Below are 18,071 nucleotides of genomic sequence, written 5' to 3'. Positions count from 1 at the left end.
ACTGGCTCTCCTGCTCTGGCTGCAACGCCACTGAGGATGTTCTCCGCAGCTGAGAACGAAACGTCTGGAAGGAAAACTTTCTCCAGTAGAACACGGCACTTGAGCCCGAAAGATTCTACAAACCCTAATGAAACAAAATTGTTCTGACTCTGTGGCTGCGTATTCCCTAAATCTGAATGTTTTGTGTTTTATCATCAGAAATGAGCATGAGGGAATTCCTGCAGATCTGATTCAGCAGCTGGATGTGTGTGTAGAAATTCCGCAGCAAGGAGTTATTCGGTCACTTAATGTCCATGTAAGTGGAGCTCTGCTGATTTGGGAATACACAAGGCAACAGATCATCAGGCAAAAAATACAGAGATAAACTTAAAGTACATTAAAACTGCTACTTTGATGGTACTGTAAAATCGAAGGAACAATTATAGATGCCAAATTTTTTTGCATGTGTGTCTTTTAAAAATATATATTAAATGCCTTAAACCATCATTTTATTAAAACTGTTCACTGATAATAAATGCTTTTGGAATACATGAGAAGGTCTTGGTGCAGATTCCTGAGGGATATTATTGTAGACTTACTTTGTTGTTGACTGTAGTGCACTCAAATTGCTTAAATTCTAGCAGAGAAAAAATTTTCTTTCCTCTTTGCCTACCCCCTCCCTTCCAATATATTAACACCAGAGACAGAGCAGCAAGGAGAACTATTCTAATGGCTTCAGAATGGCAGTTGCTATAGTTTCTAGATCAGAGGTTCTCAAACTGTAGGGTCAAGGGCTCAAAGTGTGTGACCAGTCTTTCCACAGGTGGGTTGCAAGGCCAATACATGGAACAAGGGGAGCTGAAAGAAACGAATCAATGACAAATCTTGGTTTGCTTTTGGCATGTGTGAAATCACCTAAAAAGTGACTGTTGCTCAGTAGAAATATGTTTATAAATATCCAGTATGAAAAATGCAAACTTGTTTATTGTTAATTGATGTGAGAGTCTTTTAGGTTATACTGGAAATTAAGAAAATAGTGTGCAAGTGTATCCTAAAAAAGAAGTTTAGAAGTGGGTCCATGGTTCTTCAGAGGTTCATATTTAATGGAGATAGAACCCTTCACAAGTTGAAAGAACAGATGGTGACACCTCTTCCTACTTTACACTCCAAAAGAATAGATGGAGACAGACACCCAATCTGGAAGCAATAATATCTTTAGAAGTTTTATTTACATGGCAGCACTCTCCTCAGAAGAGACAACAAAGCAACATTCTAGTCATCACATGATTGGTTCTACATTTAATTCAAAAGAGGCTGTTGGCACACCAGTGCTTTTCTTCTGCAAACACTTATGTCTGAAGTAACCAGAAAAAGGACAAGATAACTATGACTTCTCAGGGTTCTCTGAAGGCTGATATTCTCCTTCTTCTAGTTTAGCTTTGAATTTTAAATACTCTCTTCTTCTATTGAAGTATTTAACCTGTTTTAAACAAAAATCACTTTGTTAGGACACCAGACTGATACACTAGAATTACAGTGTTGTAGAACTCAGAGCCATTAACCACTGTTACATCAATTCAAACTAAAGTAGAACCTATTTAATCATTTCTATCTACTCTCCAACAATGGTACTCAGAGCTCAATGAAGACTATTTACATTATTTTAATTGTTTAAAATACATGCATAAAAACGTATCTTTATCTGCCACTAGAACGCACCTTGCTCACCACCAGCCAGATGTCTGTAGGGAAGGAAATCTGCAATTGAGATACAACACAGAAAAATCCCTGCCTGATACTGGCATCCACTGTAATTCAGATAAGTGGTGGCACATCAACAGAGCTTCAGATGATGACCATACTAATTAGGGAGGTTCATACAGTAACAACCAGTACTTTAGATCCAGGTGGGCAGCTTTGTTGGTCTGCAGCAGTAGAACAAAGTAGGAGTCAAGTAGCATCTTTAAGACCAACAAAAGTTTTGTTCAGAATTTAAGCTTTCATATGCATGCATGCTTCTTCAGACGAGATGGGGTACAGTGAGCTGAAATTCATATAGCTGGTGGATTAAGAGTGTAAACTGATACATTCTTAACCTACCAGGTATATGAATTTCAGCTCACTATACCCCATCCTCTCATCTGAAGAATGCATATGAAAGCTTACATCCTGAATAAAACTTTTGTTGGTCTTAAAGGTGCTACTTGACTCCTACTTTGTTCAACCAGTACTTTAAAGTCCCTAGTCCCAGACTATGTAGAGTTTTAAAGGTGCTAACCACCACTCTGCCTACAAATTTGCTTCTAGACTCACTTAAATGAAAATGCTCTAGGATAGGTAAGGCATGTGCTCTAATTTGTGCTACACCAAGTAATTTTACTGCATTTGAACTAGCTAAACTGTGTTCAAAAGCAAGCCCCCCCCTTTGCTGAATATTGGGCTACTGGTGTGCTATAGCAATCATCTGCAACTGGATTGTTTAGTCCACACAAGAAAATCCAGTTGCAAGTAACTGCTGTAGTACAATGATGGCACAATATCCAGCTATATGTAACTAGATAAATAAAAGTGTAACATGCTACAGAGAAGATACAAGTGTCCAGTTGCTGAGACTGATCTAATAGCACCCTCAGACTGCAAATGTGTTCTTTCAAGGGAAGTCCAACCCCAACATAAGAGGCTGCCTCCCCAATTCTTGGTACAGTATAGAACTATACCTGCCCTGAGTGGCTTAAGTTTATTAGCTCTCATCTAGCCTATTACTGCCCCAGGAACCTGGGTAGAGTATCCATCATCTCCCTAATGCTTTTGAAAAGGAAAAACAGTATATGTATGAAATACTGATTACACCAACTAAATACCAATTTACACATTATAAGTAACTTTCATGTCAACTTTTTTTTAAAAAAGAACCAAGGACAGTTTGATTTTGTATTGCTTTTGTATCTGGTAAGCAGAATGGTACAATCTAGTTTCATCTCGCTGGTCAAAGAGGTTTGGTAAAGAACAATAAAATTGCATTCTGGGATACCAAAACAGTGAGGTAACTATACTGTTGTGTAACCTTGGTTACTACCTCTGGTAGACCCAGGGTAACTAGATAAATAATCAGTGCATTTGTATCCTGTCCAGTTTCTGTGAGTTTATCTGGCCAGTGTCACTTACCCACTGCTGTGGACATAAACTTTCAAAAGAGCTCCTAGACTTGTCACACTTGGATGTATCTTCCATATTTTCATCTAAGCACTTCCAAAATTTATCCCGTGCTTCCCAGCATGCTTGCCTTTCCTTCATTGATGGTGCTGACATCAGTTAATACTGAAAGATAAAAATAAATCTATCATTTTTGAGCCATTCAAAGAGTTCCATAACTACAGGGTGATTAAATAGTTATCATCTTTCCTAAAAATGCTACTTGGAAATAAGTCCACCTAAATTCAGTGAGATTTCCTTCTCGGTAAATGTACTTTGGGGGATACCCATTTAAATCCTATTCATGTTTACTAAGAAGTAAGTCTCATTGAGGTTAATGGAATTAATTTGTAGGTTGCAGTCTTAGAGCACACTTACCATCACAAGATCTCAAGAATAAGATGATGAAATTTAAAATTGTGATGTCACTTAAACCAGCCTATCTACAAAGCCTGAAATATTTACAGCCAGATCTTAAGCAGGTTTAATTAGTGTTGTGTCAATAAGGTTAGTGGGATTTATTTTTAGATAAGAAGGATTAGGATGACACCCAGATCCCACCCATGCATGTTTACTGAAAAATCTGTCCCACAAAATTCAGAGTCCAGCCTTTTCCATAAGTCTACTTATCCCAACTATCAACTGGATTCTTCTCCATCAGAAGCCAGAACACAGATGGAAAGGCAAAGAAGGCTTCTTTCATCAACCTGACTCACTAGCTACCACGTGTGCTTCCATCGATATCTAACTACTCTTCAGAAGTTGTTAGATACTGCAAGGCCCTTTCAGTTGGTCTGCTTTCACTAATTTCTACATATTTGTTAGCCACCCTGGGTTCCTTTAAAAAAAGAGAATGGGATATAAATACAGCATTTTATTCCAAATGAACTGTGTACAGTATTGCCACTCTCTTCCCCCCCCCCCCACCCACACATTTGTGAAATTCTTCACGTTACTTTTGGACAGTATTCATTCTTGCTGATTTCCATTAAAAATGAAAATTTTCCATTCAGGGAACTACACAGGACGGCTTTGAGTAAACACTGCCACACTAAGACCATTCTTGATTTGGAACCTTTAGTGGGGGGAGGGCTTTTTTTGTAGAACAAGCCCAGCAGGAACTCATTAGCATATCAGGCCACACACCCTGACATCAAAAGAAGTGTGGTTATCTAGCCATGCCCACCTCATAGAGCTTCTGGTGATTGATGCTGGAAGTTCTAGAGAGAGCAAAGACACTATAACAACTCCAGAAGACAAACACTACACGTACCTTAGCTTTAAAGCGGTTTCCAACACAAATGTTAAAATATGAAAATTATCTCTTTAGAATAGGCTTGATTTGTACAGCTTTGAGCATTCTGCGTTGAAATGAGAGAACTAGAAGTTGTTTCCAAGAATGCCACTGTGAAAACACTCTGGATTTCCCTGCACTACCATCCACATAACTGATCTTCTCAAAAAATGTTTCTAGTTTTAGGAAACCATGGAACAGGGTATCAATAAGCAAGAGCCTCAACTTCTATTCAACGTTATGCACCCTTAAAATCATAAAGAACGCCAAAATAATTTCATCCTGGTCCCTTCTTGTGTATGATATAAATTAATAGAAACAAGGATTTTTAAAAAATTTCTCCCCCACCACTCAGTAATAGCTCTGTTGCCATTGCAAATGCCTCAGCATTTGGAAAGGTAACGAGCACAATGAGGAATCACGTCTCCCAGGTTGGAAGCAACTCAAGAAGTCTAAATAGAAGAGAAACCAAAGCTTTTCTAGTCAGTGAACACTGACATTGTGCACAAAGATGTAGCCATGCTAGAGTTTATCAACACACCTGAAACCTTGGCTTGGGTCCAGCAAAGCCCAAGTGGAAACATACATGGGCTTAGCACAACATCTAGTACTTTATAGTGCCCAGAAATTGGCTGCACGGGATCTTTGTGCAAGTGAAAAAACAAGTGAGAGTCCAATAAGAGGCTGGCAGTATAGTCTTTTTATCGAGTTTGTTTCCTCTTGTGCAAGGGGGCTCTGCTGTTAAGCTGGCTGTCAAAGCCCAAGATGGAGTGGACATTGTAGTAAGCAGGCAGCCTCAGCTGGGATAGAAGTGCAAATGGAACTGGTGGTCACCAGCTCTCACCCCCCGCAGTGCCACCCCTCCCCCCTCCTTTCACGCTGAAGTTGCCACCTGGGCCAGGTTCACTCACTGCTCTTCTACTACAGACCAATATAGTCTTTACTGAAACATCTTTCCCCCTTTCCTGGTAGGCCTCCTGTATATTTAAGAGCTGAAAGACCGATTCAGGTGGGTAGTAGCTGTGTTGGTCTGAAGCAGCAGAACAAAGTTTGAGTCCAGTGGCACCTTTAAGGCCAATTAAGTTTAATTCTGGGCATAAACTTGATTAAATCTGCTTCAATCACATATCTGAGGAAGTGTGTGTGCACATGAAAGCTTATATCCAGAATTAAACTTTGCTGGTCTTACAGGTACCACTGATTGGACTCAAACTTTGTTCAACTGAAAGACTAGCAGACTTTCAACAGGTTATCCATCAATACCTCAGTAAAAGTCCACTGACAAATTTATATCTTCCTGCAGCTATGATACATGTTGATTTTAAAAAGGTGGTAACCCCATTCCAAATTGCTAGCAGCTGCTGCCATGCTCTATACATGTCCCAACAAATGAACCACTCCACCCCATGTTGTCCCCCTAAACAAATGAGTCCACTCCTTGCTCAGAAAGCTGACCTTTCTTCCCACACTGCCCAACAAGCCATATGGTACTGCTTCAACTCCACAGCTGCTACTCACATGATCGCTCCATTCTGTTCCATCCCCTTGGTTTTCTCACCACCACTGTGCCTGCTTACCTGGTCTCTCCTTCCTGCCCCACCAGCATGGTTTAGTAGTTAAGTGCGTGGACTCTTATCTGGGAGAACCAGGTTTGATTCCCCACTCCTCCACTTGCAGCTGCTGGAATGGCCTTGGGTCAGCCATAGCTAGTGTAGGAGTTGTCCTTGAAAGGGCAGCTGCTGGGAGAGCTCTCTCAGCCCCACCTATCTCACAGGATGTCTGTTGTGGGGGGAGGGGGAAGGTAAAGGAGATTGTGACTGCTCTGAGATTCAGAGTATAGGGCAGGATATAAATCCAATATCATCTTCAAAGAGGTGAAAGTGGCTTTTCCCCTTCCTCTCAGCTTTCAGATTCCTACCCAGCTGGCACGATTTGTGCCTGCAGTATCTGCCTACTGTTCACTCCTTTACCAGACAAGGATTACTGTAATGCTCGGATTACCGTAATGCTCACTATAGTGGATCACTAGGAAAAGAGTAGAAACTGCCGGAGACTTTTTGAGCTGGAGCCCTGGCCAAGGCAGCTGGGTTAGTGTTTCTGTGCATTCCTGCTCAAAAACAAACCAAACAAACCCTGCTGGGAGGGTGTTTTATCTGTATAATCAAAATTCTATTGTTGTCTTATGACGGGTCAGGGTAAAAGTCGGATCTACAAATATCTTCATGAATTCATATGATTTTTACATTGAAATGAAATAAAACCAGTATTATTCTGTAGATCCTCTTAGACTATAGGGAGGACTACAAAAATCATGCTTTCACGAATTCGTGGCGCCTCAGCAGTGCAAAAACAAGGTTCCAAAGCACGGATCCTCATGAATTCATATGATTTTTATGGTGAAATGAAATCAAACCACCATCATGTTGTAGATCCTCTCTTAGACTATTGGCAGCGCCAGAAAAATCATGCCTCCACGAATTTGTGGCGCCACAGCACTGAAAAAACATGTTTCCAAACCACGGATCCTCATGAATCCTCATGATTTTTGCTTTGGGCCACTCCAAGATCACCAGCCAATCAAATATCATGTCCTTGGGCAGATTTTGCACCACAGAAATCATGGTTCCAAGACTTCATGGCTCCGCCAGGGACCAAAAACATGGTTATGAACCACGGATCCTCATGGATCCCCATGATTTCTGCTTTGGATCCCCCCAAGCCCCCCCATCCAATCACATATCATGTCCATGGGTAGAACTTGCACCACAGAAATGAGATCCATGGCTTCTTGGCAGCACCAGAGACCAAAAACTCGGTTTTGAACCACAGATCCTAATGGATCCTCATGATTTTTGCTTTGGATCCCCCCAAGCTCATCATCTAATCACATATCATGCCCATGGGGAGAGTTTGCACCACAGAAATCGTGGATCCATGGCTTCGTGGTAGCGCCAGAGACCAAAAACCTTTTTTGAACCACGGATCCTCATGGATCTGTGTCATTTCTGCTTTGGATCCCCCGAACCTCACTATCGAATCACATATCATGTCCATGGGTAGCGCCTGCACCACAGAAATAATAGATCCACAACTTTGTGGCAGCACCAGAGACCAAAAACTTGGTTTTGACCCATGGATCCTCATGATTTCTGCTTTGGAATCCCCCAAGCCCACCATCCAATCACATATGTCCATGGACAGAGTTTGCACCACAGAAATTGTGGATTCTCAGCTCTTGGCCATCACCATGGACCAAAAACTTGCTTTTGAACCATGGATCCTCTTGGATACACATGATTGTTGCCTTGGATCCCCCCAAGATCACCATCCAGTCACATATCATGTCCATGGGCAGAGTTTGCACCACAAAAATCGTGGATCCACGGCTTCGTGGCAGCACCAGGGACCAAAAACTTGGTATTGGACCATGTATCCTTTGCTTTGGATCTCCCCAAGCCCTCCATCCAGTCACATATTATGTCCATGAGCAGAGTATGCACCCCAGAAATCATGGATCCATGGTTTCATGGCAGCGCCAGGGACCAAAAACTTGCTTTTGAACCATGGATCCTCTTGGATACACATGACTGTTGCCTTGGATCCCCCCAAGATCACCATCCAGTCACATATCATGTCCATGGGCAGAGCTTCCACCACAGAAATCGTGGATCCACAGCTTCGTGGCAGCGCCAGGGACCAAAAACTTGGTTTTGGACCACGGATCCTCATGGACCCACATGATTTTTGCTTTGGATCCCCCCAAGCCCTCCATCCAGTCACATATGTCCATGGGCAGAATTTGCACCATAGAAATCATGGATCCACGTTTTCATGGCAGTACCTGAAACCAAAAACTTGGTTTTGAACCACAGATCCTCATGAATCCACGTGATTTCTGCTTTGGATCCTCCCATTCTGCTGAAAATCTCTGCAGCACTCTTGTGTTTCACGGTCTTCTTTCACCCGTTCCTTTGCGATGCTAGAATACAGGTTTTCCTTGGTTGTCTTATAACAGGATTAATTAGGGTTGCCAAGTCGAATTCAAGAAATATCTGGGGACTTTGGGGGTGGAGCCAGGACCAAGGGTGTGACAAGCATGATTGAACTCCAAAGAGAGTTCTGGCCATCACATTTAAAGGGACTGCACATGTTTCAAATGCCCTCCATTTATTAGAAATAGTGAAGGATTGGGGCACCTTCTTTTGAGGCTCATAGAATTGGACCCCCTAGTCTAATCTTTTGAGACTTGGTGGGTATTTTGGGGAGAGGCACTGGATGTCTCTACCCCAAAACACAGCCCCTGCAGAACCCCAGATAGCCATGGATGAATTTTCCATTATACCCTATGGGAATCGGTCTCCTTAGGGAATAATGGAGTGTCCAGCAGACACTACCCCCCCCCCCCGCTTTCTGATGACCCTAAAGTGGGGGAAGGACCTCCAAACAGGGGGATCCTTTGCTCCTACCTGGGGATTGGCTACCCTAGTTTCCAGGTTAAAGTGTAGCCTGGAGGTAACCACTGCATGGATTACCGTGGCTAGGTCTGAACAAGGGAGGAGGCGAGCTAGTTGCCTGACTTGGCACAGGTGGAAGAATGCAGTTTTAGCAATATGTGTGACCTGGGCCTCCACTGGAAGAGAGGCATCCAAGGTCACTCCCAAGCTCTTGACTGTTGGTGCCGGTATTGAGGGTGCCCCATCAAGAGCAGGCAACCTACACTCTGGCTCCAACCCAGTCCCCCCAGCCACAGAACCTCCATCTTTGAGTGGTTCAGGTTCAACTTATTCTGTTTCAGTGAGCCCACCACAGCCTCCAAACCCACAGCCAAGGATGACAGGATTGAGGCCGATTGGTCACCGAACAGCAAATACAGCTGAATGTCATCTGCATAGTGATGACACCCTAGCCCAAAACTCCATACCAGCTGGGCAAGGGGAGAGGAGTGCCCCTTGAGGAACCCAACAAACCAGGGGGTGTCATGAGGACACATCATCTCCTTGCGCTAACCTTTGTCCTTGTCGTGGAGAAAAGAGGAGAGCCATGGAAGACATTAGTTCCGTAGCCTGAACAGAAGTGGCAGGCTTGTCTGCATGGACGTTGAAGTCTCCCAAGATCAATAGCTGTGGGAACTCCAAGGCCCACCCGGCCACCATCTCCAGAAGGCTTAGAAGGCCATCCGCTGATGAGCTAGGCAATTGGAACACCACACAGATGGCCAGAATCACCTGATTCCCACACCAGGCCAGCACATTCAATTCCGGTGATTTTCAGGATGGGGAGTGGTTGGAAAGAAAAAACCTCATGGATGAGCAAAGCCACCTGCCCGCTGTGTTCGAGACTGATGCAAGACTGAAAAACCTGGTGGGGCAAGCTCTTTCAGGGCAACTGTTCCCCCTTCCTGAACCCAGGTCTCAGTCACACAAGCCAGGTCTACTTACTGAGCTACAAGGTAGTCTTGTAGTCTTGGTCTTCTTATTGATACACCTGGCATTGCATAGCATCAGTATTAAAGGGGAGTATACAACCCGTGCCCTCTCACCAAAGTTTCGAGGGATGTGACGAAGTTGGAAGGGGACCAAGCATGTCCATATCTCTGTCTCCTTCCATGCCAAGACCTTCTCCCACCATTATACCCCCTTCTGCCCTGGATAACTGGAATCCCCAGTCCAGAGCTGGCACTTTACATGATGTTCTCAATATGCATGCTGTTCTCCATATAGAATCATAGAGCTGGAGGGGACCTCCAGAGTCAGCTAATTCAACCCCCTGCACAATGCAGGAAACACAAATACTTCCCCCTAAATTCACAGGATCTTCATTGCTGTCGGCTGGCCATCTAGCCTCTCCAAGGAAGGAGAAGTCACCACCTCCCGAGGAAGCCTGTTCCACTGAGGAATCGCTGTAACAGTTAGGAAGCTCTTCCTAATGTTGAGCTGGAAACTTTTCTGATTTAATTTCAACCCACTGGTTCTGGTCTTACCTTCTGGGGCCACAGAAAACAATTCCACTCCATCCTTTATATGACAGCCCTTCAAGTACTTGAAGATGGTGATCATATCACCTCTCAGCTGCTGCCTCTCCAGGCTAAACATTCCCAGCTTCTTCAACCTTTCCTCATAGGACTAGGTCTCCACATCCCTCACCATCTTCATCGCCATCCTCTGGACCTGTTCCAGCTTGTCTATATCCTTCTTAAAATGTGGTACCCAAAACTGAGGTCTTACCAGAGCAGAGTAAAGCGATACCATCACCTCACGTGATCTGGACACTATACTTCTGTTGGTACAGCCCAAAATTGCATTTGCCTTTTTAGCCACCGCATCACTCTGTTGACTCATGTTCAGCGTATGGTCCACTAAGACCCCTAGATCATTTTCCCACATACTATTGCTGAGACAAGTCTTCCCCATCCTATAACCATGCATTGGATTTTTCCTACCTAAATTCAGAGCTTTACATTTATCCCTGTTAAAATTCATTTTATTTATTTATTTAATTGGATTTATACCCACCATCCCCACCGAAGCAGACTCAGGGCAGCTCACAACAGTAAAAACATTTACAGATATTAAACATTAACTAATTAACAACCTTAAACAATATAACAATTAAAAAAATTTAAAAACAATTTGGTGCGAATAATGCATTCCAGTAATTTCAGTAATGTTATTGGTTCTAGCCCAGTTTTCCAGCCTGTCAAGGTCATCCTGTATCCTGTTTCTGTCTTCTAATGTATTTGCAACCCCTCCCAATTTAGTATCATCTGCAAATTTAATAAGCATTCCCTCGATTCCTTCATCCAAATCATTTATAAAGATGTTGAACAAAACAGGTCCCAGGCCAGATCCTTGAGGCACTCCACTTGTCACTCCTCTCCAAGAGGATGAAGAACCACTCACAAGCACTTTTTGGGTGCAATCTGTCAATCAGACGTCAAGCTGACGGGTCGGAAGGTACCCGGATCCTCCTATTTCCTCTTCTTGAAGATGGAGACAACATTCACTTGCCTCCAATCTTCCAGCACCTCTCCAAGAATTCTCAAAAATAATAGCCAGAGTCTCAGAAATTACATCCACAGTTCTTTTAGACCCCTTGGATGCAGTTCATCTGGCCCTGAGGACTTAGTTTCATTTAAAGAAACTAGGTGTTCACGTACTACCCCTATGCTGATCCTAGATTGGAACTTCATACCCTCATTATATGTTCTGTTTTTGCCATGTTGAGCACTGTTTCCCTCAGAAGAGGAGGAAAAGTAGGAATTGAGCAATTCTGCCCTCTCTTCATTACCTGTTACAATTTAACTTTCCTGCCCTTTCAATGGGCCTACCATGTCCTTGGTCTTTTTCTTAGCATGAACATGAGAAAAGGCTCCTTTTATATTGTTTTTAGCATCTTTGGTCATCCTAAGCTCATATTGAGCTTTAGCTTCCCTAACTTTTTCTCTACAAACACTGGTGATTTGTTTATATTCAACCTTGGTTATAGACTCCTTCCAACTCCTAAGGGAGTCTTTTTTTATTTCTCAAGTCTTAAGAAAGCTGTTAATGGAGCACCTTGGCTTCTTCCATTTTTTCTTCTCATAGGAATTGTCTGTGATTGCGCCTTCGGTATTTCACTTTTAAGATATTCCCACCCCTCTTGAACCCCCTTCTTCAATAGTATTTCTGACCGTGGGATTTTACCCAGCATAGATCTAAGTTACACTGCTTGCCTGCAATGTTCCCTCTAAGCTGCAGAGTCTTGTGAGAAACAATTCTACTTTGTGAGCTACTGGCATTAAAGCTGTGAGCTACTGCATAAATTAGTGTGCTCAGGGGTCATCCTTCCTGAGCGGAAAAAAAAATGTGTGAGCTGGAGGCTAAAAATCTATGAGCTAGCTCAAACTATCTCAGCTTAAAGGGAACACTGCTTGCCTGTGGCATTCCGGATTCATTTTAAGGTTTTGGTCATAACCTTTAAAGCCCTATATGCCCTGGGACCTGTCTACCTTCGGGACCGTCTCTCCTCATATGTGTCCCAGAGAGCACAATGTTCAGGGTCCCAAAATCATCTTCAGATTCATGGACTGAAATAAGTTCGATTTTCTATCACTAGAGCCAGAGCATTTTCAACAATAGCCCCCGCTCTGTGGAATGCCCTTCCCAAAAACATCAGGGACCTCCAGGACCAGCCACAGTTCCGCCGGGCCTGTAAGACCGAAGTATAGTGTCCAGATCACGTGATGTGATGGTATCGCTTTACTCTGCTCTGATAAGATCTCACCTGGAGTATTGTGTTCAGTTTTGGGCACCACATTTTAAGAAGGATGTAGACAAGCTGGAACGGGTCCAGAAGAGGGTGACAAAGATGGTGAGGGGTCTGGAGACCAAGTCCTCTGAGGAAAGGCTGAAGGAACTGGGGATGTTTAGCCTGGAGAGGAAGTGGCTGAGAGGTGATATGATCACCATCTTCAAGTACTTGAAGGGCTGTCTTATACAGGATGGTGTGGAATTGTTTTCTGTGACCCCGGAAGGCAGGACTAGAACCAATGGGTTGAAATTAAATCAAAAGAGTTTCTGGCTCAACATTAGGAAGAACTTCCTGACCATTAGAGCGATTCCTCAGTGGAACAAACTTTCTTGGAAGGTAGGCTAGGGGAAGGCCTGGATATAAATTTGATAAAATAAATAAAATAAGTTTTTCAAAGTTTGCCTTTCTGAAGTCCAACCTGTAAGTCTGACTATGTATAGCTTTTCCCTTCCTTAAGACTGTAAATTCCAAAATCACATGGTCACTACTGCCCAGGGTGCCCACTATTTCCACTTCTTTAATCAATTCTTCCTTGTTGGTGAGAATCAAGTCCAAGATAGCAGATCCCTTGTTTCTTTCTTCACTTTTTGGAAAAGGAAGTTGTCAGCAAGACAAGTCAGGAATCTATTTGACTTTTCATTTTTAGCAGAGTTGGATGTCTGGGTAATTGAAATCTCTCATGATCACTGTCCCTTCTCTTGGAGAACTTTGCAATCTGTTGTAGGAGTATCTCATCCAAGTCCTCTGCCTGGCTTGGTGATCTACAGCAGACCCCCACCATAATATCAGTTTTTTTCTTACTCCTTTTATTTTTACCCAGACTCTCAACTGAGCTGCCATGTTCAGATTCACATATTTCCTCACAAGTATATACCTCCTTCACATATAACACTTCACCTCTGCCCTTTCTCATTTGTCTGTCCCTTTTAAATAAGTTGTACCCACGAATCCTAATATTCCAGTTGTGAGTGTCAACCCACCAAGTTTCAGTAAGGCCTATTATGTCAAAGTCTCCTTCCTGTATTAGGTCTTCCAGTTCCTCCTGTTTGTTTCCCATACTCAGTGCATTAGTGTAGAGACATCGGAATCCACGTTTTATGCATCCCGAGGGTTTATTTTCTATACAAACCTGCAAGTTCACATCACCTAGTGTATGCGCCACTCTCTGCAAATCTTTAATGTTCTTATCCCCAGTTTCCGGCATCATACGAGGCTTTGAATTATTGTCTCGCTCTCCAATACAATTTAGTTTAAAGCTCTCCTTATTAGGTTAGCAAGGCTGTTACCAAACACCCTTTTCCCTACCATTGTAAGGTGCAAACCATCTCTCGATAGATGACCCTGGAGGTCCCTTTCAGCTCTATGATTCTAATAGTCCAATTTGATTAATAAAAGAATAATATAAAGATAATCCAGTCAATAGATCCAAATCCATAATCAAGAGGTATTCAATTAATTAATTCACTATCTCCTATACAGAATTAAAATACAATTTGGGGGGCCACTATGTGATTTAATGGTGTATTTCTTCTGAACCAATGCAAACATCATAAGAATCCATGAGGATTCATGGTCTGGAACCACGCATTTGCTCCATGGTGTTGTCGCTAAGCCGTAGAGCAAGCTATGCCCATGGGCATCATATCTTACGGTGTGTTTTATGGTATGTTTGGGTGACTGAATGAAAAGACTTTGAGGATCCAAGAGGATCTGTGCTTCAGTACCATCTTTTGGCAGAATGGTGTCATCATGAACTCATGGATCCAAGACATTTCTGATGTAAACCATGACCATCGGCATGATATCTGATATGATGGGGGTATTGGGGTCATCCAATGCAAAAACTCCAAAGATCAATGAGAATCCATGGTAAAACATGTTTTTATAGCATGGCTTCTCAAAGAAAGTGTGGATGTATGATTTCTGTGGCGCAAGTTTTGCCATGGATATGATACGAGATTTGATGGTGATGTTGTGGTGACTCCAAGTAAAACCCCAGAGGATCCATGTTTCAAAACCATATTTGGGTTCCATGGTGTTGACAAGAAACTGTGGATCCATGAATTCTATGGTGCAAACCCTGCCCATGGACATGATATGTGACTGGGTGGTGAGCTTGGGGTGATGCAAAGCAAAAATCATGAGGATTCGTGAGAAAATATGCTTCAAAACCATGGTTTGGCTCACTGGTGTTGCCACAAAGCCATCCATCTGTGATTTCTGTGGTGCAAGATGTATGGTGGCCCAAAGCAAAAATCAATAGGATCCATGGTCTGGAACCATTTTTTGGGGCCATGGTGCTGCCATGAATTCGTGGATCCATGATCTCAGTGGTGCAAACTCTGCCCATAAACAGGATCTGTGATTTGATGGTGATGCTAGGGTGACCCAAAGCAAATATGAGGATCCATGGTTCAGAACCTTGTTTTTGCTCTGTGGTTTTGCCACATGGATCCATGATTTCTGTTGTGTGAGCTCTGCCCATGGACATTATATCTGATTTGATTGTGAATTTGGCTGGACCCAAAGCAGAAATCATGAGGAACCAGTAGCATCCGTGGTTCAAAACCAAGTTTTTGTTCTATGGTGCTGCCAAGCCCACCATCCAATCACATATCATGTCCACGAAGCCACCCTCGATTTCTGTGGTGGAAACTCTGCCCATGAACATGATATGTGGTTGGATGGTGATCTTGGGGTGCCCCAAAGCGAAAATCATGGGGATCCATGAGGATCCGTGGTTCAAACCAGGCTTTTGGTCCACGGTGCTGCCATGAAGCCGTGGATCCATGATTTCTGTGGTGCAAACTCTACCCATGGACATGATATGCGATTGGATGGTGAGGTTGGGGGGATCCGAGGCAAAAGTCATGAGGATCCATGGTCCAATACCAAGTTTTTGTTCCATAGTGCTGCCACGAAGCCGTGGATCCATGATTTTTGTGGTGGAAGCTCTGCCCATGAACATGATATGCGATTGGATGGTGAGGTTGGGGGGATCCAAGGCAACAATCATGTGTATCCAAGAGGATCTGTGGTTCAAAAGCAAGTTTTTGGTCCATGGTGATGGCCAAGAGCTGAGAATTCACGACTTCTGTGGTGCAAACTCTGCCCATGGACATGATATGTGACTGGATGGAGGGCTTGGGGGGGATCCAATGCAAAAATCATGGGAATCCATGAGGATCCATGGTCCAAAACCAAGTTTTTGTTCCATGGTGCTGCCACGAAGCTGTGGAACCATGATTTCTGTGGTGGAAACTCTGCCCATGGACATGATATGCAATTGGATGGTGAGGTTGGGGGGATCCAAGGCAAAAGTCATAAGGATCCATGAGGATCCGTGGTCCAGTACCAAGTTTTTATTCTATGGTACTGCCACGAAGCCGTGGACCCACGATTTCTGTGGTGCAAACTGCCCATGGACATGATATGCGATTGGATGGTGAGGTTGGGGCAAAAATCAAGAGGATCCATGGTCCAAACTCTGCCCATGGATATGATATGTGATTGGATGGTGGGCTTGGGGGTATCCAAAGCAAAAATCATGAGGATCCCTGAGGATCCATGGTTTGGAAACATGTTTTTCCACTGCTGTGGCGCCATAGATTCGTGGAAGCATGATTTTTCTGGTGCTGTGTATAGTCTAATACAGGATCTACAGCATGATGGTGGTTTGATTTCATTTCACCATAAAAATCATACGAATTCATGAGGATCCATGCTTTGGAACCCTGTTTTTGCACTAGTGAAGCGCCACGAATCCGTGGAAGCATGATTTTTGTGGTCCTGCCTATAGTCTAAGATAGGATCTATAGAATTACAGTGATTTGATTTCATTTCAATGTAAAAATCATATGAATTCATGAAGATCCGTGTAGATCCGACTTTTATCCTTTTCCTCTTAGGACTGCACTACAGATCTGCGTCGAGATATGACAGCATAGTAATTACCACACAGTAACTATAACTAGCCAATTCTGAAGCAGTCGGACTTGAAATATTAGCACTTCTCGGTATATCAGAAAATCAATTATAGTTACATCAAATGTTTTAAGGAACACACAGAGCAGCCCTTCATAGGCCTCCCAATCACTTCTACATCATTTAACAGGGTTCAAGCATTACAAAGTAGAATACCTTTTCTGAAGGTTACTAATGTTATAGTATAGTATTAAAAAACATTGTACAAAAGTTAGAAATACCAATTTAGTACTAATTGTACACCAGGCCATATTAGACACAAGATCTATCAAGTACCTTAAAATGCATGACAGTAACTGAGAGGATTGGCAAACGATTAATTTACAGACGCTTGAAATAACAGTGGTGTAAAAGGAATTTGCCAAATTATTCATTTAAAGCATGATTATTTTGCAAACTTTTAAAAAACATCATCACCCTTGAGTGGTTGAATTCAAAGTACCCGGGCCAAGGGTGAATGCCTCTGCACATATTCTAAAACGCTTCAAATCGAAATGGAGAGGAGGCAGGACTGAGTTGCGAAAAGTCTGTACTTGAATATACTCAAAAGAGCCACGACATGTAGCCGAAGCCTAAATATCAGCAGAATGAAGTCAGCTCCGTCACAGTCTCTCTACCTTACCGAGGCTTGAGACCTGAAGCGGGCGCAAAGCGTTAGAAAATCACGACGGCGCCAGTAGGACCGGAGAAGAAAAGAGCTCCCCTTTCCCTCCTGTGTGCTTGCTGCAGATTTCTAGAGGCTGGCCAAACACGTCAACGCATGTCACGGGGAACTAACCAGCGGACCAGAAGACCGCCAGCACCGGGAGCACATTACCTCTGGTCTTCCTGCTCAGCTCATCCCACCCCCGGATATAGATTCAAGGTGAGGGAAACCGGAAGTTTGATTATGCCCTTAGGCGTAAGTACAGTGCGCGTGCGTGGCTCTCCCCGGCTGCTTTGCGGTACACTGTTGCTAAGCAACTATCCGTTTGGCCTCTTGACTGCTGTTGTGTGGTTAGTGAAAGTGAACGCTGAGCTGCATCCTGAATTAACCGTAGAGGAGGGGCGGGGAGAGTGGCTTTGCATACCTTTGCATTTAAATAAGTTCTTTATTCTAGATTTGAGGAAGAATATGCAAGGAGTCTTTAGCTTCATTGTATTTCCACCTTTCAATCTTTTATATACAAGGGGTGCACTTTGCTTATGTTTCATAAATACAAAAGTACTAGCTGGTTTAACTTCTACTCCGTTTCTGGCTGTGCTGCAGTGATTCCTCCTCTTCCCGTTTTAAAACAGGTTAATATTGTAAATAATCTAACCTCGCAGAGGTGCAATATTTGATCTGGGAAAT

The 18,071-nt window shown here is 43.1% G+C and overlaps 2 protein-coding genes across 4 annotated transcripts in view; one reads left to right on the top strand and one right to left on the bottom strand.

Annotated features, from left to right (window-relative positions):
• The window catches only part of TARBP1 (TAR (HIV-1) RNA binding protein 1), a 58,977-nt gene extending 58,428 nt beyond the window's left edge, over positions 1-549 (top strand). For 2 of the 3 annotated variants that reach the window (XM_060243019.1, XM_060243014.1), the window contains exon 30: positions 199-549. In XM_060243019.1, coding sequence (XP_060099002.1) covers positions 199-364 — 166 coding nt within the window. In that variant the 3' untranslated portion in view covers positions 365-549. The remainder of the gene's footprint in view (positions 1-198) is intronic. The other variant, XM_060243023.1, reaches the window with a different exon arrangement.
• Positions 550-1,177: 628 nt separating this feature from the next.
• On the bottom strand, positions 1,178-17,567 carry LOC132574815 (cytochrome c oxidase assembly factor 6 homolog). The gene is made up of 3 exons (XM_060243051.1): positions 17,361-17,567; positions 3,145-3,297; positions 1,178-1,459 (listed from the first exon to the last, which is right to left on the bottom strand). The coding sequence occupies exons 2-3, from the start codon at positions 3,286-3,288 to the stop codon at positions 1,364-1,366; spliced, it is 240 nt and encodes a 79-aa protein (XP_060099034.1). The 5' UTR covers positions 3,289-3,297; positions 17,361-17,567; the 3' UTR covers positions 1,178-1,363.
• Positions 17,568-18,071: the final 504 nt, after the last annotated feature.

This window comes from Heteronotia binoei, chromosome 1 (assembly GCF_032191835.1).
Source record: "Heteronotia binoei isolate CCM8104 ecotype False Entrance Well chromosome 1, APGP_CSIRO_Hbin_v1, whole genome shotgun sequence".
In the NCBI taxonomy this organism is placed as follows: domain Eukaryota; kingdom Metazoa; phylum Chordata; class Lepidosauria; order Squamata; family Gekkonidae; genus Heteronotia; species Heteronotia binoei.
The sequence above is the reverse complement of the archived record's forward strand: the minus strand, read 5'-3'. Positions and strand labels throughout refer to the sequence as shown.

Bases quoted from the DNA above. Each gene is read 5' to 3' on its own strand.
- LOC132574815 (XM_060243051.1), bottom strand. From the start codon at position 3,288: ATGTCAGCACCATCAATGAAGGAAAGGCAAGCATGCTGGGAAGCACGG. The intron at 1,460-3,144 runs GTAAGTGACACT...TGTTTAAAACAG, and splicing joins GTTTATGTCCACAGCAGTGG to GTTAAATACTTCAATAGAAG.